General features: G+C 46.6%; 2 protein-coding genes across 3 annotated transcripts in view; both read right to left on the bottom strand.

Annotated features, from left to right (window-relative positions):
* CLCN7 (chloride voltage-gated channel 7) overlaps window positions 1-5902 on the bottom strand; it is a 42429-nt gene extending 36527 nt beyond the window's left edge. The window contains exons 1-2 of the mRNA XM_081839694.1: window positions 5721-5902; window positions 196-267 (exon numbers count right to left, since the gene is read on the bottom strand). Of these exons, the coding sequence (XP_081695820.1) occupies window positions 196-267; window positions 5721-5840 (192 nt within the window). The 5' untranslated portion in view covers window positions 5841-5902. The remainder of the gene's footprint in view (window positions 1-195; window positions 268-5720) is intronic.
* A 5004-nt stretch (window positions 5903-10906) lies between these two features.
* On the bottom strand, window positions 10907-23840 carry PTX4 (pentraxin 4). 2 transcript variants are annotated; one of them, XR_014151054.1, is made up of 4 exons: window positions 23203-23840; window positions 14886-15699; window positions 11967-13141; window positions 10907-11892 (listed from the first exon to the last, which is right to left on the bottom strand). XR_014151054.1 is itself a non-coding variant. In XM_081839834.1 (3 exons), exons 1-3 carry the CDS (start codon window positions 23356-23358, stop codon window positions 12501-12503), a joined length of 1611 nt encoding a protein of 536 aa, XP_081695960.1. In that variant the 5' UTR covers window positions 23359-23840; the 3' UTR covers window positions 10907-12500. The 2 variants fall into 2 exon arrangements, 1 of the variants encoding a protein (XP_081695960.1); XM_081839834.1 differs by having other exon boundaries at window positions 10907-13141.
* Window positions 23841-25528: the final 1688 nt, after the last annotated feature.

The following is a 25528-nucleotide window of genomic DNA, read 5'->3' on the forward strand; positions in this document are numbered from 1 at the left end:
GCTGGACTACAACTCCCATCATCCCTGAGCTCTGGCCTTGCTAGCTAGGGGTGATGGGAGTTGTAGTTCAACAACATCTGGGGACCCACAGGTTGAGAAATGCTGCTCTAGAGGTTGCCCGAAATGTCCCCTCCGAGGCAGTTTCTGAGTGCTACCCAGCGGCCTCTTGGCTCCCCCTCTGCAATGCTCACTTACTGGTCCATGTTCGTCGTCGAGGTCCACGTAGCTCATGCGCCCGAGTCGCAAAGAAGAGGAGGACGGGGTGAGCTGAGGGGGCAAAAAAAAGAACAGGCATGTCAGTGAGCCAGTCAGAGGAATCAGCTACCGGGCCTCAGGTAAAGCCTCGTCCCTAGATGAAAAGGCAAGGTATTCTCATGGTCCTGTCCTTCCACAGTTGGCTACCAAACCCTTGCCATTTGGACTGCTGTGTTTGTAAATGGCTGGGTTAGCTGCATATGTGGATAGGAAGGCAACATGAATACAGTGGTACTTCGGGTTACAGACGCTTCAGGTTACAGACGCTTCAGGTTACAGACTCCGCTAACCCAGAAATAGTGCTTCAGGTTAAGAACTTTGCTTAAGGATGAGAACAGAAATAGTGCTCCGGCGGCGCGGCAGCAGCAGGAGGCCCCATTAGTTAAAGTGGTGCTTCAGGTTAAGAACAGTTTCAGGTTAAGAACGGACCTCCGGAACGAATTAAGTACTTAACCTGAGGTACCACTGTATTTAAAATAAATGTTACTGCAATTAATTTTATTTCTCACACACCGTTCCCCCAAGAGGAAGGTCACAAAAGTTTTAAAAATCATTATTAAAAAGAATCTAAAACAAACTGCAAGGACAAGAAAATTGCTGATAGGTTTATTATCTTTTTCGTAAACCACTCTGAGGTTTTTGTTTACAGTTAAGCAGTGTATAAATTGTATTAAATAAATAAAATAAATATGAATATGGTTGGTCATGTGAATATATATGTTTGTGTGTGTACATACATACATACATACATACGTGTGTGTGTGTGTACAGTGGTACCTCGGGTTAAGTACTTAATTCGTTCCAGAGGTCCGTACTTAACCTGAAACTGTTCTTAACCTGAAGCACCACTTTAGCTAATGGGGCCTCCTGCTGCTGCCGCACCGCCGGAGCCCGATTTCTGTTCTCATCCTGAAGCAAAGTTCTTAACCTGAAGCACTATTTCTGGGTTAGCGGAGTCTGTAACCTGAAGCGTATGTAACCTGAAGCGTATGTAACCCGAAGTACCACTGTATTCAGTTAAACATCTGGCTAGTTCAGATGACAAGCTTGAGCTAGGGTAAGAACACTGAGAACTTAAAAGTCACTTTATCCAGGGGCAGTCCACATATATATATTGGCCTATTCCAGCCTCTTTTTATTAATGGTGACTGCTTCTGCTCAGAAAAAGCATTTTGGTTCCAGAAATGCATTCTGATTGTACAGACAAAATAAACCGTTAGAATTCTACAGGATGTTCTGCTAGTGTGTGAAAACAGTCCAGATCCAACGATCCCAAGGAATGCATCTCTAGATTACAGAGATGTCAGGTGCCATACTGGTTCCCAGGCATCTTCACTTGGTCGCAAGTGGCCAATAGCTAGGTGCAAAATGCTCCTGGCGCCCGGCTAATTTTGAACACTGATCTTCATCCCCTCCCCCAATCTGTGGTTTTTATCCAGTGCTAGACCCCTTGAAATTAACAGATATGACTAATTTATTCTATCCAATCCAATGGATTTACTCAGAGTAGGACTTCATCAGATGCACTGCTTTGTGCTGTTGTCCTTATATATATTATTAACTGCGTGTCAACCTGGATGTTTTGAAACTCAAGGGAGGGGCACTGAAATAATTTTAGAAGAAAAAAAAACAGAAGAAGGAAAAAAACAAAACATGTAATGCTGAAGGAATTTAAGACATCATAATTCAGATAATCCTTCTCCTTATGCAACAAAAACAAAGCCCACGGAAGTCTTTTTGTCAAGCGCTTTGAGGTTTTATTACAATCAAGCAGTATATAATTTTTAAGAAATAAAATGAAAAAGCAACAATCTATGTCAACTGGAAAGGAGTCAACAGCAGCAAGTCACAGCTTGCTAGTCTGAAAGGCAAGAACTTGAATGAGAGGCGCTGAATTTCCAGTTCTTGGTCATGGGTCACTCAGTTCACTGCTAGCTTAAAAAGGGGGTTAAATAAATTTTAAAATGCTGGCTGATAACTGCTGGACAGAAGAGTTGCTCCTCACAGCATCAGAGCACTTGGGAAACAAAGAATTCAAGGGAGCACAAACCATCACAATTCCTAGCATCTGTTAATATAGACACACAGAGAGAAAGCATTTCACCTTTCCAAGTCAAACGCGACATCCTAAAATGGATGGACTTGGCTCCCAGTTCCCTAGAGCAGTGTTTCCCAACCTTGGGCCTCCAGCTGTTTTTGGACTACAACTCCCATCATCCCTAGCTAGCAAGACCAGTGGTCAGGGATGATGGGAATTGTAGTTCAAAAACAGCTGGAGGCCCAAGGTTGGGAAACACTGCCCTAGAGAACTTCCTGAGCAGCCAGGATGAAACTCAAACAATAGCAAAGCTTTGGGGCAGAGGGGCACATCTGGAACAAGACGATCTCCTGGTCTTGGAACTGTACGATTGGGGTTGGGGGGCAGAGGCCCCAAAGCTCAATTTGGGATGCAGAGATGTGGAACCATAATCCCCATATTTAGGCCATGCGACAGTCTGTTCCGGGAGCAATCCCTCCTCAATTCTTAATTTATTAAGTGGGCTGGCAAACTGCCAAACGAGCAAAATGACGTGCAACCTGTTCACAATCAAAGGAGATCTAAGGCAGTGTTCTTCATCCAGGCCTTTTATGATAGATTCCCTGATGCTGGAGCTTTTAGTTCTGATCATTCAAGACCTCAGAGGTAGAAGAAAGCACTCTGTCAAGCTCGCTTAGGGGAAAGAGGCAAATTCCTGAGCAGCAGGAATAATACTAACATATGTACGTGCTGTTGTTTTTTTCTTGCCAGAGTCTTCCAAAAGCAGCTTACAACAATTTTGTTGTTGTAAATACTCCCCCCCCCAAAAAAAAAGATTTGCAGAGATTAAAAACGGTCTCAGAAGGCCAAAAAAAACAACACATTTATTGTGGGAAATTTCCTCTTTCGAGGTAAGGCACGTGAAGCCCGACTGCCAACATGTGACATTCCAAAATATAATGCAACACTTTGACTTGGTTAAGAAGGGAATGTATTTTAGCTAGGGGGGTAAATCACAGTGTTTCATATATTTAACCACACCGCTGCCAGCTTGACCTCATGAGACTCCAAAAGGATGGAGACAACTGCTTTGCACTCAGAGCAAGACTGGAACGATCAAATCAATTGTTGAGTGTAAAGTCTCCGTGTTTATAATGTCAACACTCAGGGGAAGCTGTGAGCTGCTCCTTCAAAACTCTGAATGGGTTGAAACAAGAGGGTGGTTATTACAACTTGCAGAGACACAACTCACTAGCTGGGAGCCTGAAATGGGGAATTGCCCGACTTTTGCAAAATTGTCCATCAGCTAATTGCTAGGGCTTTGGGCGCTTTGAGACCAGAACTATTCATTTCCCAACACCCAGCTGATGACTGGTGCTGAGAAAAAGTCACTAACTATCAGTGTTTGACATGAAAACTAGGAGCTAAACGGCACCTTAAACCTAGGTTACAGGCACAACAACAGAATCCCTAGGCGCACCTTTTTAATAACAAGAATACAAAGCTGAAAATGAATGAACTGCAGCTAAAACATTATGTTCATTTTTCACATGGTCTAGTCCTTCCCCTGCTCACCCCCCTAATATTCTTAAGAGGGTCTCTTTTCCGGTCTTCAGAGAGTAGCCAGAAGTGGAGAGGCAGAAAAAGATTCTCCTTTCCTTTCACTCTGCAGTTATGATCTGAAAACTTAGGAGCAGTATTGCATGCAGAGCTCCCTGGGTCAACCTAATGTAGCTCACAGCATAGGTGGAGTTGGGGGAGGGGGCAGGGGAGAGCTGCCCCCCCATCAAGTAAATAAATAAAAATACTTACCGGTAACTCAAATAGAAACTGCAGAAAGATTTTGACAGATTTTTCTGAGCAATCGGGATCAAAAGAAAATAATTTGAAACCACTGCTGTCGAGACATTTCATTCCGAGTCTGCTAGACAGAGCCAGGAATAGGGTGATTTGTGTGTCCTGCCCCAACCCCAAACATAAACCCTGGCTACACCCATGGCTCACAGGGTTGTATAAATGAGGAGGTGGGGAAAGTAAAGTATGCTGTCTTGAGCTGCTTGTTAAATGCAATAAACAAACAAACACAATAAACTGGCATGATTGTGGCCACACCAATGGCCCATGCAGTTTCAGACAAGTGATGGTCATTGCCATAACTTAAAAGTAACAGTCTAGTCTTCATGCTTCGGAATACAGTGGTACCTCGGGTTAAGAACTTAATTCGTTCCAGAGGTCCGTTCTTAACCTGAAACTGTTCTTAACCTGAAGCACCACTTTAGCTAATGGGGCCTCCTGCTGCTGCCGCGCGATTTCTGTTCTCATCCTGAAGCAAAGTTCTTAACCTGAAGCACTATTTCTGGGTTAGCAGAGTCTGTAACAGACAAAACCCAGCCCTACCTGGATGCCAGACGTTGAACGTGACATCTTCTGCATGCAAAGCAGATGCTCTAACCACTGAGCTTAGATCCCCTTCCCTATAGACCAGCAAGCAGTACACTTATAACTCACCTCTGAAACCACCTGGGGAATCTGCGTCTGGGGAAACGATTCTCGTCTAGGTCAGGCTAGAGCCAAGTTGTGCCAGGTTGAAAGAGAGAGAAAATCCAGGAACCAGACTCACCAGCCCCGAGATGCACCTGAATGTGGAGGCTGCAGACCCCGCTCAAATTCATTACCAAACCCCACACATGCGCTGCCTCTTATTAGGCCACTACCTGCCACCCATTTCCCCTGATGTGTGAGGGGAAAGCACTTTGCACATGCCCAGAGCACGCTTTATACTTGCTTTTACTTATTTGTGTACTCAAAACGTTTCTATGCTGCCCCCTCACCCGGGATGAAAAGGCACCCGGTCACAGCTGTGCCATGGAACTGAGAATGCACCATGGGTCTATGCAAAGGTGACGACGAACCCACGAAAGAGCAGGTGACACGGGCAGCCCGTGTCGTAGGATTTTACCGTTGGAAGGGATCCCAAGGGTCATTTAGTCCAACCCCCTGCAATGCAGGAATAACGCAGACAGACTCGTCCCCACCCCACCCCTCAGCAGTGTTCGGGTCCAGCTGGATGAGGCCAGAGCCCCTTTCAACCAAGCATCCTGCCTCTAGTAGGGGCAGCGGCCAGTCACACACACACACAAGCAGGCAGACACACACACACCCTGAGCGGGATGACTGCCTTAAGAAGGGGCTCCTGGCTCAACAGCTGCTGAAACAACTCCCCGGCCTGGAGGCGAGCCTTTCAATTCCTCATTCCGGAAAGGCACTCCGGACATGCTCAGGAACACCGCCCTCCCCACCCCCACCAATCGAGCCCTTGGGGAGGTCGACTCCAGGCATCGTCTCACATCTGTCAGGCGGATGAGCGGAGTTTTACAACAATAACGTCCCGGGGCAGCAGTAAGGTAGACTTCGCCTGCTGCTGGAGGCTCCCCGGCTCGGCGCTCACCTGGCGGGGCGGGGCGGCGGCCCCTCCGCCCGTGCCGTTGAGCAGCGGCGTGGCCTCGCCTTGGCCCTCCGCCTCGCCCTCCCGGCCGGACCACGACACCATCTTGGCCACGTTCGCCATCGCCCGTCCGGCCCGCGGAGACAGGAGGCCGGGGATGCCCCGCGCAGAAACCACGAGCCAGCGGTCATGTGACCCGTCCCCGCAGCCGGCGGCGGGGCACGTGACTCGCCTCCAAAGCCCCGCCCAGACTCCCCTTCCCGCGGCATCATGGGAGTTGTAGTCCTCAGGATTCCCCCAAGGCATGCACTTTTTGTGTGCTTTCATTCCTGGGCAGTATTCGTATCGGCTTTATTTTCACTTTTAGCGCTTATCATTTGAATAACGTTTTATAATTTTAATCTGACCAGTCTTTGATCATGTTTATATTTTTGCTTTTATCCTGAGCATGTGCAGAGCGCGGGAATCGTTGCAGCAGTTCCTGAGCCCCTGCGTCTTTTCTCTCTGTTTTTGGTACGAAAATAAATGACAGCACCCTGTGAGAGACATTGACTCCCAGCAGTTTATTTAAATTTTTTTAATGCTGTGAACCGCCCTAAGGAGGCATACAAAGTTAATAAATAAATAGCGGACCCTCCAAGTGTCCCTATTTTCCAGGAACATCCCTGATTTATAGAAGTCTTCCCGGTTTCTGATTTGATCCCGGAATGTCCAACTTTTCCTTAGGATGTCCCTATTTTCATTGGAGAAATGTTGGAGGGTATCGAGTTATCCAACCCCCCAAGCTGTCTGAAGGGCAGGTTTTTATGTTTTATTATGTTTTTATATATGTTGGAAGCTGCCCAGAGTAGCTGGGGCAACCTAGGAAGAGATGTGGTATATAAATAGTAAAATTATCATTATGGAATGGGACATCCCTATTTTCACTGGAGAAATGTTGGAGGATATGAAATAGATAATTTCAATGTGGAAAACCAGCCAGGTGACAACTTTGCACAATTTATTCCTGAATTATGTCTGATTCCATTATAGATGTGATTAGTTGTGGCTGATACCATGACAACCTTCTCCAACCGGATGCCCCCCAAACATCTGGAGGGCACCAGGTTGCCAAAATCTGTCTCATGTTTCAAATGTTAAGAGTTCTCATAGGAGTACCCAAAGTAATGCCTGCTTGGAGCATCTGAAACTTTGATATACTTAAAACAAAACAAATTCCTTCCAGTAGCACCTTATACTTGGGAGGGTTTTGATATACTTGGGAGGGTTTTGTGAGATTCTTGGTGACTCCAGCTCCAGCCAGCTAGGGATAAGTCCCAGAGCATTTTATTTTACAAATCATAAATGAATTAGGCAGCGCTCAAATGGCACTCATAGGTTTTAAAGCACATTTGAAGCACATTCCCAACTCCCTCAATGAATTCTGGGCACTGTAGTTTACCCCTCAGTGAAAACTCCTGTCAGCCCTCCACAAACTACAGTGCCCAGAATTCTTTGAGGTAAATAATGTGCTTCGAATGTGCTTTAAATGTATAGTATGCATGCACCCACAATCTGAGAGTCTTCACTGTTGCTCACAAGATCTGTCAGCCATTCTTCTGTCCTGCTGCTGCGGAAGGATGGGTCAATCTATGGGTTTCAATCCATTTCTTATTCCCCCCCATCTCAAATTTAGTTCTCCACATTTGCAATTACTATTTTTCAAAGTCCTCGTGCGCAGATTTCTCCCAACTCTTCTCACCCGAGGCTAAAAAGGCTACAATAAGACATTTTTGTATGCACTTTTTACTAATTGCATATCTTTGCAAAGCCGTTTGCCATAATAGAACACACTTCTGCATGTTATTTTCGCTGATTTAGGCATGCTTTATCCTAGTCTTATGTGTTTTCTGTACTTTACTTTGAGTTCATGTACTGCTTTGGAAAGTATGAATTACGTAGATTTGAATGTGAACTGAATCAATTCCCCCCACCAACCACCTTGTTCCTGTTCAGAAGCGAGAGGCCTCCCTGCTCCCCAGCAACTCCTTTGAATCTGTCTGGGAAAAACCTGGTGAGGGTGGAAAGTCCAATGACTGGACATGAGCCAGCAGGACGAATGATCCTGAGTCACCAAGACACCAACCCGACCTTCCTGCCTCTCACTTCCATTTTTCTCCTTCCAATCACTTGCTTTCTGCAGACCTTGCCCCGTTCTCAAAGGCGAGGGAAAGAGCATGAGAAGCGGCTTTGGAAACAAGACTAAGGAAGGAGCCTCTGCCTCTCTTGATGTAGTCGTACTCCAGCTCCCATCAGCCTTAGCCAACACGGCCATTGGTTGGGGTGGATGGGAGTTGTAGTCCACCAACATCAGGAGAGTAGCAGGTTCCCCACTCCTGACCTGAGTGGATAGATCTGTCTTGGCAGCTGTTAATTCATATTTACTTGGAAAACAGATGTGTCTCACTGTGGAGCCTTCATGCCTAGTAGCCATTAATAGCCCTATTTTCCATGAATTTACCTAATTCGTTTTTAAAGCCATCTAGGTTTGTGGCCCTCATTGCCTCCTGCAGGAGTTAGTTCCATAAAAACATAGAATTGTAGAGTTGGAAGGGACCCCATGGGATCATCTAGTCTAACCCCCTGCAATGTAGGAATCTTTCTCCCTAGTGTGGGGCTCAAACCGACGACTCTGAGATTAAGAGTCCCACACTCTGCAAAGATGCCCTTCCTTTTATCTGTCCCGAATCTTGCAACGTTTGGCGTCATTGGACACCCCTTGAGTATTAGGAGAGATGGCCTTTGGTTTGGACTCAGTCTGACCCTTATGTTTCCCTCCTCTTATGGTCTTGATTTATCGGCTACTTTTAAAATGAGGCTGCATTTTAAATTGCATTTTAACCTGTATTTTAAATTGGTTCCCCCTCCCCCCCTTATGTTTTTACTGTGATTTTATTGGTGTTAGCCGCCCTGAGCCTGGCTCTGGCCGAGGAGGGTGGGGTATAAGTAAAAATCTATTATTATTATTATTTTGTACACCTCTGTCATGTCCCCTCTTCAACACCTTTACTCCAAACTAAAAAGTCCCAGACACTGCAAATTTTCTCCATATGGAAAACTCTTCATTCCTACTCTGCTTTTCAAATTCTACAGCATCCTTCTTGAGGTGAGGAGACCAGAACGGCACACAGTATTCCAAACTAGATAAAAACCGACAGATACAGGCCAGAGCAACAATAATGAGGGGAGAATATAGTGGGTCTCTCCAATATGTATTTCACTTTATACAATACAGCAAAATTAAACATGGCTTGGGGCTGTGGAAGCAGAGAGCAGCGGGGCTGGAACCGGACAGGAGAAGTACAAAATGGGTGGAAAACCTGGGAAAAGATTATAATTATCCAGCTGGAGGGAGCTCAATGCAATATTTCAGGATTATCTTTGCCAGTTATGAAGTCTTAACTTTCCAGTAAACATGGCAGGACTTTACATTAAATTTGCAGCGGATGCTTCCGTTTAGTGGTCCTCTCCAGTACAGATGTGTTTTTAGCAATAAGCAAGAATGTTATCTATTTTTAAAAGATGGGGATGAATGCTGGAAGGAAGAGGCAAATTACATGTGATGGGCAGTTCCCTTATTCCTTCCATGATTTTATTTTTAATGAAAAGCAGTCAATGGGAGGCTGAAATAGGGAGAGGAGACTTGGTGTCTGGAGGGTTGCCTTAACCCTTTTATTTACTTACTATCTCCTCCCTGCTCAAACCTGCCTCACCCCAGCTGCTTTTCTGCTCATAAGGGGAGAGAGAGACGGATCCTGTATATTTTCCCCTGCAGCAAAAGGGAAGAGGGGGGAATTGGGAGTCGGGAGTCGGGTTAAGCAGCCACTTGCTGCACAAGTCCTCTGTTTCCAACTTGGCCTGCTTTTTTCACAGCTGCTTTTCATTTAACAATATTATTTTTTAAAACCCTAACTGTATCAGGAAGGAAAATCTATGCACTGCACACCATGTGTTGTTGTTGTTTAGTCGTTTAGTCGTGTCTGACTCTTCATGACCCCATGGACCAGAGTACGCCAGGCACTCCTGTCTTCTACTGCCTCCCGCAGTTTGGTCAAACTCATGTTTGTAGCTTCGAGAACACTGTCCAACCATCTCGTCCTCTGTTGTCCCCTTCTCCTTGTGCCCTCCATCTTTCCCAACATCAGGGTCGTTTCCAGGGAGTCTTCTCTTCTCATGAGGTGGCCAAAGTATTGGAGCCTCAGCTTCAGGATCTGTCCTTCCAGTGAGCACTCAGGGCTGATTTCCTTCAGAATGGAGAGGTTTGATCTTCTTGCAGTCCATGGGACTCTCAAGAGTCTCCTCCAGCACCGTAATTCAAAAGCATCAATTCTTCAGCGATCAGCCTTCTTTATGGTCCAGCTCTCATGTCCATACATCACTACTGGGGAAACCATAGCTTTAACTATACGGACCTTTGTTGGCAAGGTGATGTCTCTGCTTTTTAAGATGTTGTCTAGGTTTGTCATTGCTTTTCTCCCAAGAAGCAGGTGTCTTTTAATTTCGTGACTGCTGTCACTATCTGCAGTGATCCTGGACCCCGAGAAAGTAAAATCTCTCACTGCCTCCATTTCTTCCCCTTCTATTTGCCAGGTGGTGATGGGCCCAGTGGCCATGATCTTCGTTTTTTTGATGTTGAGCTTCAGACCATATTTTGCGCTCTCCTCTTTCACCCTCATTAAAAGGTTCTTTAATTCCTCCTCACTTTCTGCCATCAAGGTTGTGTCATCTGCAGATCCGAGGTTGTTGATATTTCTTTACACCAAATAGTCAGCCTTTCTGAGTCATGGGCTGGATGTTTCTGAGCAGAATACAGCCCTGGAAGGCCATGTCCCCCCCTCCACCACTATGAAACTACAGAACGGCATGGCTGCCAAATGTATTTTTCACATAGGGATGGAAAGTGCCAGCGCCACTACACTATGGCACTGGGAGAAAAATATTGTGGGGTCTTCAGGTCATCCATCTTGCAGTGCTAATACCTGGATAAGAGCAGGCTGAAAACAGGGGCAGGCATGGAGGTACAGAGGGACGAATGAGTCCTTTTCAGTGTCCCATTTTTCCAGTTCTCCACGTTTGCACAACAATGTGCAGGTTTTTGCTGTTGAATCCATGTAAATCCACCAGTTTTGCATGCAGTTCCTCTGATTCCTCTGCCCCTCAAAGCAATGCAACCTCATATGCTATTTTCACTTACGTATACATCTCTACGCACTCTTTAAGTATATGCATTTTCGGACACATCGTTTGGTTAAAGAATCACATCGCAAAATTCGGACAACCATGGATTTCGAAGGATAGCTGTTTCAGTTCATGTATTGGTTCGAGAAGTTTGAATCAGGCCATTTCTCATCGAAATGCAAGCAAAATCAAATTCCGTCCCTGCCCTAGGCACTGCTCCAAACGCATTGCTCACTTCATTGATAAGATGATACACAGGCAAAACACTGTAGCTGTTGTGTAAGGGATTGCAATGAATACTGAAATGTAATTGGATTAAATAAGACTTTGGAAGCAGAATTAAATGAAATTATCTTACCTTGAAATCTAGTACGTGGGGGGCTATCTAAAACGTGTAATTGGCATTTTAAGTGATTGATATTTGAATTGGAATGGTAATTTGGTATGGATATAATATGGCATATATTGGATTTTTGTAACTGAATATATTTTTTTTTAAAAAGAAAAGAAAGATAAGATGATGCACAAGGTACCAGGAAGTCCTCCTGCACAAGCCCCATTGACTAAAAGTGTTGTCGTGTTTGCTGCGTCTTGACTTCTCTTGCTTCCCACTATTCTGCAGTGGTGCTTTTAAGAGGTGTGTTGTTGCTGCTGCAGCAGCTTCAGCAACTGGACAAAAAATGCATTGGCAGTACATAGCCAGAAACCGGACAGGATCTACCCAGCTTTCACTCTCAACACGTCAGTTTGGTTCTCGAAACTTGTTTGCCCATTTTTACAATCAATCCAGAGTGAGACTGAAGTGGCAGGAGGCTGAGGGGGAGAAATGGCAAGTCTGTCTTCAGAGGTGAGGCCCAGAGGGCTGGAGTCGCCTCCAGAATCAGGACTGCTGCTATTTTCTGGTGGGATTCAATCACATACCAGCAATTAAAGTGGATCTGGTGCTCTTACAAACCCACTTTAAAAAATAAATCAGACTTTTTAGTAGCAAGGACAGTCAAATGCACTGGGAAACTGTGGTATATCGAGTACTTGATGCAACGTGATAAAACTGTTAGAAAGGATGCCGAAAAACTAGCTGACGTGGTCCAACCTGCTGCCAGATCTGAGTTTGCTATCCGGACGGACAATGCTTTGTCAAACTAAACGCACCAGGTGTTTGCTTTCAAACCAGGTCAGCTGGAAGTAACCAGAGACTATCAAAGGGGATGGAGGGAGGAAATTGCAAGGGCAGAAGAAGGGCAGGTTCCTGGAGAGCTAAACTGCAGGGAAGGGAACGATCGCCAATGCTTTGTGGTGTAAACTGCGTTCTGAATGGACAGTGCTGAGTTGAGCTCCCATGCATTGTGCTGTTTGCTGAGAGCTCATTTATTTTTTGCTGGCTTGTGAACCTGCTGGTGGCGGAGGCAGGAGCTATCTGCCTCCGAGGTGGCCACAGCGTCCTTCAACAATATCTTTTCCACATTATACTTCAGGAGAAGCGGCACCCCAATCCCACCCTACTCCCAAGCTTATCCTAGCCATCTGGGTTCCAGATTGCCCTGTGTGGGTATGAAATGGGGAGAATCACAGGCAATGTTCGAGGCAAGTGCAGTTCACCTTCTGCAGCGCTCCGTGGAGAGCAGAGACGTTTGCCAGGGTGAAGATTGTGCCACGGGGCAGGCCTCTCCCGATGGCAATGCCCGAGACCTCTCCGGGTGAGAGCGCACGATCCCATATGGCAAGGCCAGCCAGGTAGCCCACAAAGGACTCTGAGGGTTCAAACCCCCCACCCATTGTGTCTTGCTCCTGACCCAATACAAGAGACCCTTTGGGGGGAATCTCGTAGCCCTTCTGGAACTTGGAGCCCATGGAAGCCAACCTCCTGTCCACATAGAACCAGTATCGCCCCTGGATGGAGGACCAGATGACACAGATGTGGTGCCACTTGCCATCCAGGATCCGTCCCACCGGCAGCTCCCGAAAAGCAGGGTCGCCAATGACAAAGTGGATGGAGTTCCGGGGTGCAGCATCGCGGCCGTGGAGTACCAGCTTATTGTCATTATCCTCAGTGGCATAGGACAGGATGGTGCCCAGGTAGCTGGCACTGGTGCTCACCCAGCTGCAGAGGCTCAGTTCAAGCAGGCCAGCCTGAAAACCTGGCGTGAACATGGCAAAGTTCTCTGTGGAAGCGTTGGGGAAAAACAGCATGGAATCCACGTTGCAGACTGTGGGGAAAGAGAGAGAAAGAGGCGATCAATCCTACAAGTTTAACATGTGTAAAATCTGGGAACCGCCCCTGCCCGAGACCAATAGCACTGCTCATCTGAGATATAAAGTTAAGGACCAACATTTCAATTACCGGTATTGGTGAAATTTTATCAATATGTTGAAAAATCAGGCTTTGCAAAAGGCAGAAGAATGGCTGAGAGCAAAAGTAAATTCATAAAAGTTATTTAAAGGTAAAGGTAAAGGTAAAGGGACCCCTGACCATTAGGTCCAGTCGTGGCCGACTCTGGGGTTGCGGCACTCATCTCGCTTTATTGGCCAAGGGAGCCGGCGTGCAGCTTCCAGGTCATGTGGCCAGCATGACTAAGCCGCTTCTGGCAAACCAGAGCGGCGCACGGAAATGCCGTTTACCTTCCCGCCAGAGTGGTACCTATTTATCTACTTGCACTTTGACGTGCTTTCGAACTGCTGGGTTGGCAGGAGCAGGCACTGAGCAACGGGAGCTCACCCCGTCACGGGGATTCGAACCGCCGACCTTATGATCAGCAAGTCCTAGGCTCTGTGGTTTAACCCACAGCACCATCCGCATCCCTAAAAGTTATTTACATGGTTTAAAAATCAAAAGAATGGGAGCATTTCTTTTTTATGGACACTGTAAAAGCATTTGACCACATTAAATAGCCATTTTTAAAGCAATATTGGAACTATGGGGATGTAGTCCAATAGTTAGACAAAGGATAAGTATAGATTCTGCATACTCTCTCAGCTAATAACTTGGCCAATGGATGCTCATAAGAAAAATTTACTCTCTAGAGGTACATGTCATGGATGCCCTTTGTTGCCAGGATTATTTAAATTATCTATGGAGCATTGGTCTAAACCACTGAGCTTAGGGCTTGCCGATTGGAAGGTAGGCAGTTCGAATCCTCACAACCGGGTGAGCTCCCGTTGCTCAGTCCCTGCTCCTGCCAACCTAGCAGTTCGAAAGCATGTCAAAGTGCAAGTAGATAAATAGGTACCACTCCAGTGGGAAGGTAAACAGCGTTTCCGTGCACTGCTCTGGTTTTGCCAGAAGCGGCTTAGTCATGCTGGCCACATGACCTGGAAAAACTGTCTGTGGACAAACATCGGCTCCCTCGGCCAGTAAAGCGAGATGAGTGCCGCAACCCCAGAGTCGTTCACGACTGGACATAACTGTCAGGGGTCCTTTACCTTTTTTAAAAAGCCATTAGCTATAGGATATGTCTGAATGAATTCTTTAAATGTATGATGTGGATGGCACCTGAATTGTTCCCTCTTGGGGAAGATACTCCAGGAGAGAGGTTCCAAAGACCAAAGGTGGTAAGGGAATAATTGAACTGTCGAGTTGGAAGGGACCGTGAAGGTCATCTAATCCAGTGTTTCCCAACCTTGTGCCTCCAGCTGTTTTTGGACTACAATTCCCATCATCCCTTGCCACTGGTCTTGCTAGTCAGGGATGATAGGAGTTGTAGTTCAAAAACAGCTGGAGGCACAAGGTTGGGAAACACCCCCTGCAATGCAGGAATCTTTCGCCCAACGTGGGGCTCAAACCCACGGCACTGAGGTTAAGAATCTGACGCTCTACTGACTGAGCCATCTCCCAAGTCTCCTTCAAGCTACCAATGGCTATCGACTATACAGCACTGCTGCTATTACCACCTCTGGGTAGCTTAGCTGGGCCATTCCGGCAGGATAAACCTGGTTCAGCTCATCTACACCTACTTGTCCCTGGTTTCCGAGGCGCCTCTGACTGCAACTGCTCTTCAGGGGCCTTGTCTATGACCGCTTGCTGTTGCCTGAGCGCTTGTGGCTCCGCCGGATGAGGCTGTTCGGCTTCTGCCTCCTGCCGCTGGAGAGCTTCCTGAGCCGGAGGGGGTCCGCTCTGCAGCCCTCTGGCCTGAGACTGGGCTGCAAGCCGTGTGCTCTCCTGGAGCAGTTTCTTCCTCTGGCGATGTTTCCCATGGAGCTTTTTCACGGTAGGGTTCTGCCCGCCGGCTGCCTCTGGTTCCTGCTCTTGGGGGACCCGGTTCAGCAGCTGAGCCGCAGGTAGGGGGTTCGGCAGAAGGACCTCATTGTGTGCGAGGTTCTTCAGCTGCTGCTCCAACTCATCTAGCTTGCTCCCCTGGCTTTTGAGGGCATCCTGAAGACTCTCCAGGGCTTTCTGGAGGACCCTTTGGCCAGCGTGCACGGCCTGGGTGTCCTCTCGATGGCTCTCGACTTCTTGGGTTAAGTTGGCCAGGAGTGCTCTCTCCTGCTGCAGCTCTGCCGCCTTCTCGCGCTCCCTCTCACGCAAGGCTTCTTCCAGGGCCCCCAGCTTTGAGTCTTGCTTCTTGCCCTTGTTCTGCAGCTTCTTCACCAGAGCTTTCAAGTGGCTCAGCTCCTCCTGCGTGGCTGTGTGGCTCTCGTTGGCCGCGGACTCCAGGCCCTGGTGCTTGCTCATCAGCTGCTCAAACTTGGCATCGATGTTGTAGGAGACGTTGTAATTCCCAGCAATCTCCTGAAGGCGTGTCAGGGTGACCTCCTGGAACCGCCGGAACTGGAAAACAGTTAGGGTGAGGGCGGAATGGAGAAAAACCCAGTGTTATGTACTGAGTTGAATAGGAACCAAAATGCAGCAGTCTGATTGGTCCTAGAACAATAGGACCCAGAATGCAGCAGTCTGATTGGTCCACAGGAGCCACCCAATCCAGCTCCAGGTGGAAGTGAATCCGCAACCTGATTGGCCTACAGGTGAATCCTGGAATTAGCCAATCACGTGGGGCCCATTGTGTAAATAATGTATATAAAGCAGACATTCTGGGGGAACTTCCATTCCTCCTCACCACTATGAGTTGAATAAAGAGCATGAAATCCACTCTCGACTCCGAGTATATTTCACCCAGTTAGGTTTCTGGAGGGCTCCTAGAGAGGTTGAGGAATGTGAGGCACACTGCAGATCCAGACTTTCATCAGCAAAGGGTTGAGGGAAGGGGCAGAGAACAAAAGGTGGCCCTTAAGTACTTTCTATCTGGCCCCCGGCACTATCTCCAGATAGGAACAGGGGAGAAATTTGATTCAGCTTGCATTGAAAGGCAAGCCGACTTAATTTGCGATTTTGGAAGCAAGCTACAAGCCAAAACGCAGCCCATTTTGCAGTGCAGTTGTCCAGCCAAGTACAATGGTACCTCAGGTTACATCCGCTTCAGGTTACAGACTCCGCTAACCCAGAAAGAGTGCTTCAGATTAAGAACTTTGCTTCAGGATGAGAACAGAAATCATGCTCCAGTGGCGCGGCGGCAGTGGGAGGCCCCATTAGCTAAAGTGGTGCTTCAGGTTAAGAACAGTTTCAGGTTAAGAACGGACCTCCGGAATGAATTAAGTACTTAACCCGAGGTACCACTGTACAGGCCGCTCCCGGTTTAGGCGCGTCCGAATGATGCACAATCGCACACATGTGCATGGCGCCGAACATAGAATGTCATGAAAAGGGATGGAGCTGGGCGGAGCAGACTTACCGAGGTCTCTCCCAGGAACATGGTAATCTGATGTGCGCTTGTGAAATGGGTTGAGCGAGATCTTAGGATCTGGAGGCAGGGTCACATTTTTCCACTGGACTCCTTGGAGCCCATGAATTCTCTCTACTCTATTTATATCTCTACAGTAAGGGCTGCCATTATTTATAGTGTTAACTGGAAACCATTCACGAGTGACTTATTAATGGGCTTATTTTGCTATTTCTGATCCACAACGCTTCATGTCATTATTTCCTAGCTGACAAGCTCCCTTGGGGAAGCATCTGTTCCTCAAACGTTGTGAGGCTGCTCATAGCAGTTCCTGATAGGCCAGGGATTGAAATCCTGGTGCCCTGGAGGTGCGGCTGAACTCTGACTCGCTATCAACCTCTGGCCAGCGTGACCAATGGTCAGGGACGATTGGAATTGTAGTCCAGCAACATCTGGAGGGCCAAAGGTCCTCCAACCCTTTGTTTTACAGCTCCAAAAATCAATAGGTAAATGGTTATGGAGACTGTAATTGTCACAAGCTTGTGACACCCTTGGGTTAGGTCAATAACTTGGGCTAATGGTCTCCAGTGAGATGAACTTAAAATCACAGAATCGGGAGAGACCACGAGAGTCATCTAGTCCAACAACCTTGCAATGCAGGAATATTTTGCCTGACGTGGGGTTCAAATTCAAAACAACACCTCAGAACAGGGCTTTCTGGGGAAAGCAAGATGGTGGCCGCACACCTTCCAAATGTCCTGGATTTTCCAGGGACAGTCCGGGAATTTCGAAAGCCTTCCTGGCTTCTGATTTGATCCCAGAATGTCTCGATTTTCCCCACCACTGCTGCCGCCACCAAGCTCAGGAAGAAGGATGAAACAGCATTTGTCCCAGGGGGCAGTAGCGGCTGCAGTGGCAGCAGCTGTGAGGTCTTATCCGTTGCCTCTCCATGGCCTCTGCTACTGGCCTCCTTCCTTGGGCAGCTCATAATGACAGCTCGAGAGCAGCCAAGAAGGAGGAGAGGCTGATGCGCCAGCTCTGGGGGGTAGGCAGAGGGCAGCGCCCTGGGCAGGAGGAAACACGGAGAGGAATGGAGCATAAGGAATCTTGATTTATTTTTTTTAATGCTTTGTGCATCCGTGCAGGGCCAGCTTTAGGTCTGATGAGGCCCTAAGCTACTGAAGGTAATGGGGCCCTTTATATGTCCAGCTGTCCTTTGTCAACAACAAATTGTTGTTCTTTTTTGTGTTGAATATATGCTATATGGTAATTTATGGACCTAACAGGTATCTCAAGCCATTTGCACTTTTTGCCATGCAACCAGTCCATGCAGAATGTAGGCACCCTATATATAGACATGAGCAAACCAGTGATATTTTAGGGAGCAGGCTAGCAGGCGGGGCCCATTACTTACCGTACGTGATAGGAGCCTACACAACACAAAACACTGTTGCTGTATGTAGGTTTTATTTTATTTGTTTTTTATCTTATGTTTTGGGAATGTACATCCAGTTTTTTCCCCTTTAATTTTTTTTGAGGGCCCCAAGAGAGTGGGGCCCTAAGCTATAGGTTGTTTAGCTTATACGTAAATCCTGCACTGCGTCTAATATAGCCCCTTTCTAAAATTCATTTGTCAGCGTGTTTTTTTCCTTTCTGTAAATCTACCAAATGATAAAAGGGGGGGGGTTAAGGGATTTTCTCAGGACAGTGGAGAGAGTTTGTGCAGTGCCCGTTGTGATGGCTCTTGCCCTTCTTCCGACAGGAAATGCTCTGCCGGGGAGCGGGGATAAAAAACAGGGAGTTGAGGTGGGTTGTTGGGGGGGGGGAGTGAGAAATGGTCCTATTTTCATCTGTGCATTGTTGGCAGGGATGTGGCTGGCCACTGCAATTCTCCCCTGCCTGCCCCCAAGAATTTCACCTTATCCATGAAATATTGCTGTGGGGAAAACGAAGGGGGTGAAAAGGCGGCTCTTGTTCATTTGCTCCCATTCTAGAAAAACAATAACAATAGAAATATAATTCTATTATTTGTACCCCACCTATCTGACTGGGTTTTCCCAGCCACTCTGGGCAGTTTCCAACATGTATAAAAACATAATAAAAATTGCACATTAAAAGGCTTCCTTGTACAGGGCTGCCTGTGAAATGCAGACTGGCAATAAGAAGAAGAAGAAGAAGAAGAAGAAGAAGAAGAAGAAGAAGAAGAAGAAGAAGAGTTTTTTTCTGGGGGTACGCAGGGGTATGTATACCCCTAAACATTTTGTGAACTTTTGTGTACTTTTGTCCGTTTACTGTATTTATTTTCCCTGATTTGAGCTATAAAATGGTGGTTTTCTTGAGTCGAAATGAGAGTACCCCTAAACTTTTTTTTAAGAAAAAAAGCACTGTTAAATAATAATAATAAGAAGAAGAAGAAGAAGAAGAAGAAGTAACCTACCCATCTGACTGAGTTGCCCCAGCTACTCTAGCACTTAGCTTCCCCCAGAAAATGCTGGGAACTGCAGTTTACTTCCTCACAAAGCTACAATTCCCAGCACCACTGACAAACTAAGGTTCCCCCAGATTCTTCATGGGAAACTGTGTGCTTCAACGGATGGCGTGTGCGCTGCCTCAGTTTATTATGAATAATAATAAAGCACAATCTAACACACGCTTGTGGTTGCTGGCAAGAGGTTATGGGCTAATCCTAGGAGGGCTGCCAAGGGCTGAACAGATATCACAACAGCAGCTACTCCCACTAACTTTTAAAGGGAAACATGACCCCAAGCCTAATGAATCACGGCGACTGGAGCGGCACCCAGACTTCTTTGCCGCCAGCTGCTGATTCCACTATTTTTGGCGGGTGCATTCTCTTGAGCATCACAGAGGATTGCAAACAGATGTCTCCTGCTTCGACCACGGCAGCGAGTTATCGCTATTATCTCAGTAGGGCCAGAGAGCCTGCAAGGGTGGCTGTTTGCCCCATCTGAAGATAGAACAGCACCTCCCACCTCCCACCCAACAACGCTCCCTTTCATTTCTCTAAATTGGGACTCTTCCTTGAGCTGTCTCTGCTAGTCCTGGAAAGGGTGCCTCTCAAGAATCAATTGCTTTATTTATCAGCGCCTGTTATAGCTGGTTGCTGGGCAGGCAACTCACACCATAACATCCACTGACTCTCCCCATTGGGACTCCTGGCCTTGTCTTTACTGGTACAGTGGACGCTTGAGTTATAAACATGATCCATGCGGGATGCATGTTGCAACCCACAGCATTCGCAACCCGCGTCTGCGTGCCTGTGGGTTGCAATTCGGTGCTTCTGCGCATGCACAAAGCATGATTTAGTGTTTCTGCGTATGCACAACCACCGAAACCCAGAAGTAACCCATTCTGGTACTTCCGGGTTTCGGTGGTCCACAACCCGAAAAAACGCAACCTGAAGTGTCTGTAACCTGAGGTATGACTGTACTGGTGCTACAGTGGTGCCCCGCAAGACGAACGCCTCGCAAGACGGAAAACTCGCTAGACGAAAGAGTTTTCCGTTTTGGAGGCGCTTCGCAAAACGAATTTCCTATGGGCTTGCTTCGCATGACGAAAATGTCTTGCGAGTTCCTGCGGGTTTTTTTTCCTCCCCCCCTTTTTCTAAGCCGCTAAGCCGCTTATCCGCTAAGCCGCTTATCCGCTAAGCCGCTAATAGTGCTAAGCCGCTAAGCCGTCAATGGGCTTGCTTCGCAAGACGAAAAAACCGCTAGACGAAGAGACTCGCGGAACGGATTCTTTTCGTCTTGCGAGGCACCACTGTATTCAGCAAGCTCTCTTTCCCCCGTAAACCATAACGGTTTTCATTTCATCTCGGTTCAAATGGATCCATTGGTTTTGTGATACAGTGGCACCTTAGTTCTCAAACTTAATCCATTCTGGAAATCCATTTGGCTCCTGAAACCGTTCGAAAGCCAAGGCACGGCTTCCGATTGGCTGCAGGAGCTTCCTGCACTCAATTGGAAGCCACGTTGGATGTTCAGCTTCCGAAAAACGTTCGCAAACCAAAACACTTACCTCTGCGTTTGCAGCATTCGGGAGCCAATTTGTTGGACAACTAGGTTGTTCGGAAACCAAGGTATCACTGTACAGTCATACCTCGGGTTACAGACACTTCAGGTTGCGTTTTTTCGGCTTATGGATGCGCCGAAACCTGGAAATACCGGGACGGGTTACTTCTGGGTTTCGGCAGTTGCGCATGTGCAGAAGCACTAAATCGCGCTTTGCGCATGCACAGGAGCGCTGAATCGCAACTGTGGGTTGCAAATGCTGCGGGTTGCGAACGTGCTTCCTGCTTGGATCACGTTCGCAACCCGAGCGTCCACTGTATTTAGGACCCTGGCCCCATGTGGGAGAAGACTCCCAAGGGGGTTCTCCCAGTCTTCATCCTAGAATCATAGAGTTGTAGAGTTGGAAGGGACCCCGAGGGTCATCTAGTCCAACCCCCTGGAATGCAGGAATCTCAACTAAAGCATCCCTGGCAGATGGCCACCCAACCTCTGCTTAAAAACCTCCAAGGAAGGAGAGGACACCACTTCCTGAGGGAGTTCATTCCTGATATTGAGTCGGAATCTCTTTTCTTGTAACTTGAAGCCACTGGTTCAAGTCCTACCTGCCAGGGCAGGAGAAAACAAGCTTGCGCCATCTCCCATGTGACGGCCCCTGAGATATCTGAAGATGGCTGTCATATCTCCTCTCAGTCTCCTCTTTTCCAGGCTAAACATATCCTTTTCTCATTTGAGGCAGATCCACACCACGCTTTTAAAGCATATCCAACACACTTTTAAAGCACATAGCTCCTCACCCCCAGGTTCCTGGGAACTGTAGTTTGTTAATAGTGCTGGGGATTATAGCTCTGTGAGAGGGATACTATAGCTCCAGGGATTGTTGAAAGGGAGGTCATGTGCATTAAATGTATTTGGTATGGTTCTTTAGTAGCTTGCAAGGAGCATTCTGAGCAGGGATGATTGAATCTGCCAGCTCTGGTTTCTCATCTTCCCAGTTTTAAGTAAAGCTCTTCACATATAACAAAGATGGCAAGTCCTAATGAAAATTCATCCAGATTTTATTCTTAATAGACACATTTTTGCCTACAGCTTTGTCCAATATGCACATCTTTGCAAAGCAATAATGTGTTGTTAATGCATTTAATTTTCACTAACACATGTCTTTATTAGACATTATACAGTAGCATATGCATTTTTGGACACATTAATTGGCTGGAGAAGAGCAATGCAAAATTTGAAGAATTTCAAAGTATGGCTGTGTGATTTCAGTGAATTAGGTAAGGTCACATTTAATTAATGCAAGCTGAATTGAATTCTGCCTCAAGGACTGCTACTTTTTTTATCAGCACGGGCAGCTGCATAATAGTGCAGTTGTTCTGTTAACTCCAGTAGGTCAGTTGAACATAACAGGTTTTGTCGTTTATTTAATACAGTACATCATTTTGCAAATGCAACACAATGGAAGCTGGACAAAGTTGGGTGTCAATGGCAGAGTTCATATAATAAGGTGATATAGTGCACATGTATCTCAGAAGCGACGCCTTGTGCCACTATGCTTTGTGTAAATCCTGCACTGTTATTTTCTTAGGTGGTTATTGTTTTAGATCTTCTTTTAAATACAAACTGCCTGGTGTTGCCTGCTGAAGGGCACTGGAGAAACCCAAACAAATATTAGCTAGAAATCTAACTACAAAGTCTTGTGTACGATCAGCTCTCTTGAGAAATTAACAGGTAAAAAGGCTGAGTCCAACAAGAAGGCATGCTGGGAATATCAAGGCAGAACAAACGAGCACCTCAAAGATAACCTGGATATTTTATTAGAGCAATATCTACTAGTGCCAAGAATAATGCTAAGTTCAAATCAAAGGTATAAAATGGGGAAAAAATTAATTTCCAGCCTTTGATGAAGAAAAGGACTTGCTTTTATTCTGTGCAACCCACAAAGAACTTACTGTTCTGGTTGAAATGATTTCACTACAATTTGTTGTTGTTTTTTAAAATTGTAATTGTTTTATTATTTTCGTAACTGTATATTATATTGTTGTCTCCTCCCCTGGGAACTTACTGTGAAGGGCTGGTAATAAATCTAGCATCTTAATTTTGAAAAGCAAACAAACTTTGTATGGAAAAATACCTGATACACAATCTACATGTCCAAAAGGCATGAATACCAATAATTAAGAAGCTGGTTTTTCAAAACATTGTGCAATTCACAACGTTTTACTGAGCTAGAATGAATGTTATGACAAGATGGGAACATGGGTAACAAAACCTTGTACATAAATAAGGGACAAACTCTCGCGGTTTAATTTGAAGTCTGGAACAAATTAAATATTTGTGGAATTTTGAATGATCAGATTTGGATTTTAGTTTGCGAATGAGTTTAACAAGTTGCTTCTAACCCAGGTTAGACTGCCAGCAAATTGCAGTCCACAATAATAGATACAGATCTACATTGGTCAAACGGCAGGACCCACTATCAAGAACATTATTTGGTGAATTTAGGTTAATGATAATCCATGCCAGGCTCACCTGTTCTTCCAATCGTCTAAACCTTTCGAAGAATAGCTTCCTTCGCTCCACTGTCCCAGGCTGCTGGGCCAAGGTGCCCTGAAGACAGACAGCGGCAAAGATCATGAAGATGGACAACATTTTCCGTGTTCCCAGCATCCCAAGAGCCGCACACATCTTTGGGGTGATGCTCTAGGTGCGAACACAGAAGACAGGGTTCAGCGTCTGTAGAAGAGCCTCTCTCTTAACACTACGCTATTTAGAAAACGGCTGCTGCGATCCCTTCCTTTGCTTCTAGAAGCCCAAGGTCCTCCCACCAAGCTAAAAAGAGACCCTAGTTTGTTCTCAGAATAGATGAGTTCCACAGACTTCTCTGGCATTCCCAAGAAGCCAAGTTTAGTTTCAGTGCTTGGCAGCCGTGTAGAGACATTGCCTGGGGGAGGGAGAACCTGGCTTGGTTTTTTGGAGTTCCTTCCAGGACCTGGAAATCAGGAGCAGCCTGGTTACTAAGTTGGCTGCTTATTTCATTCATATGTTGTTTAGTTGTGTCCAACTCTTCATGACCCCATGGACCAGAGCATGCCAGGCACTCCTGTCTTCCACTGCCGCCCGCAGTTTGGTCAAACTCATGTTGGTAGATTTGAGAACACTGTCCAACCATCTCGTCCTTTGTCATCCCCTTCTCCTTGTGCCCTCAGTCTTTATATTCTCTCTCTCTCTCTCTCTCTCTCTCTCTCACACACACACACACACACACATATATTACCAATTTTTTCTGAAATAAAACAAAGACATGTATCTTCCGGGATGGGCTCCTGGGTGAGTCATGTGACCTGCACCTTGCTCTCCCCTTTTCTCAGGGAAAGATCTTACACAGCACCCAGAAACATACGCTTGGGGGGGGGGCTGTGTGATGTTGCAACCCCCCCCCCCAGGAGTTTTGCACCGTGTGAGAGCACAGCGCCCAAAATGGCCACCGAGATCTTGTGCAGGGGGAAATGGGATGTCCTGTTTGTTCCTGGGCACTTGGAAGGTATTCATTTACTGTGGTACCTTGGTTCCCGAAAGGCTTGGCTCCTGAACAAATCGGCTCCCAAACGCTGCAAACCCAGAAGTAAGTGTTCGGTTTGAGAACTTTTTTGGAAGCTGAACATCCGACATGGCTTCCGCTTGAGTGCAGGAAGCTCTTGCAGCCAATCGGAAGCCGCGTTTTGGTTTTCAAACGGTTCCGGGAGTCGTACGTTTGACAACCAAGGTACCACTGTATTCAGTAAATTCAGAGTGTTCCAATAAGGCTGATTTGGAGCTCTTGCAAAACTAACTCCTCTCACACACCCACCCCAAAGTGGATTTTCCCCACTCAGGAAAGTTGACAGGACAATTCGCCGGAAAGTGTGGGATAACAGCTGCTTGATGCAGCATCATCTAATCTCCCCACAAACAAATCAGGCTGAATACTCATTAAACAGGTCATCTGGAAGAGACGCTTGCCTTTCCAAAGAGGCAAATGCCGCCGTGTAATCCAGGGGAGGGGGACCTCAGGTCTGGGGGCTAAATGTGGCTCATTAAGCCTCCCCATACAGCTTTGGGGACTCTCCACAGGCCCCGCTCCACAGCTTCCTCCAGCTTGCCTTTTTTGGCCTTGCTGGAACGTGTCCTTGAACTGGATGGAAAAGTGGAGGTGAAGAAACTTCTGGTTTTTGTGTGTTTGGACCGTACGGCTGAAGGGCGGTATACAAATTGAATAAATGCTGATGGTGTAGCCTCCTGTACAAAGATAAGAGTCACCTCTGTTGCCTCCCTGCACCAGTGGAATGTGGCCCCCAGAAGTCTGCCCACTTGGGAACATGGCCCTTGGATGGAAAATGAGAATGCGTGGCTTTGAGCACAAGGAATGAGGACCAGCTTTCAGCAACCTGCTCACCTGGTCCACAGGTAGCAAAATTGGGCAGAGTTGGCATTTTTGCACGGTTCAGAATGTTGCAATCCTTTGCTATCTGAAACTTGGTTCAATACCTTGTGTTTATCCAGGGGCTACAAAGAGAACAAAATGTGCTCTGAGGCCATAGACATTGTCAATTTGCCTGGACCTCTTCACTTCACGACTGCTGGTGCTACAGAAATATATGCCCAATAATACCCTATGGGTTAAGCCTGGATGGCCAATAGAATCCACACAGCAATGGTCTATGAAACAGGATATTTATTTAGGCACTGCAAGGTCAGTGCGACATAACCTCAACCAGCAAATAATGAGAAGTGGCAACCCAAATATGAAAAAGATACAAGCATTCATTCACTTTCTGTAGCTTCAGGCACCAGGCCTGTTGGCAGACCAACTCTGCAT

Source organism: Podarcis erhardii, assembly GCF_964252035.2.
Source record: "Podarcis erhardii genome assembly, chromosome: 14".
Lineage (NCBI taxonomy): Eukaryota > Metazoa > Chordata > Lepidosauria > Squamata > Lacertidae > Podarcis > Podarcis erhardii.

What these genes read in the sequence shown, in the direction of transcription:
- PTX4 (XM_081839834.1), bottom strand. Translation starts at nt 23,358, where the DNA reads ATGTGTGCGGCTCTTGGGATGCTGGGAACACGGAAAATGTTGTCCATC. An exon ending in TTAGACGATTGGAAGAACAG is followed by an intron (nt 15,700 to 23,202) that starts GTGAGCCTGGCA and finishes ACTGTTTTCCAG; the next exon opens with TTCCGGCGGTTCCAGGAGGT. An exon ending in GCCTCGGAAACCAGGGACAA is followed by an intron (nt 13,142 to 14,885) that starts GTAGGTGTAGAT and finishes CTTTCCCCACAG; the next exon opens with TCTGCAACGTGGATTCCATG.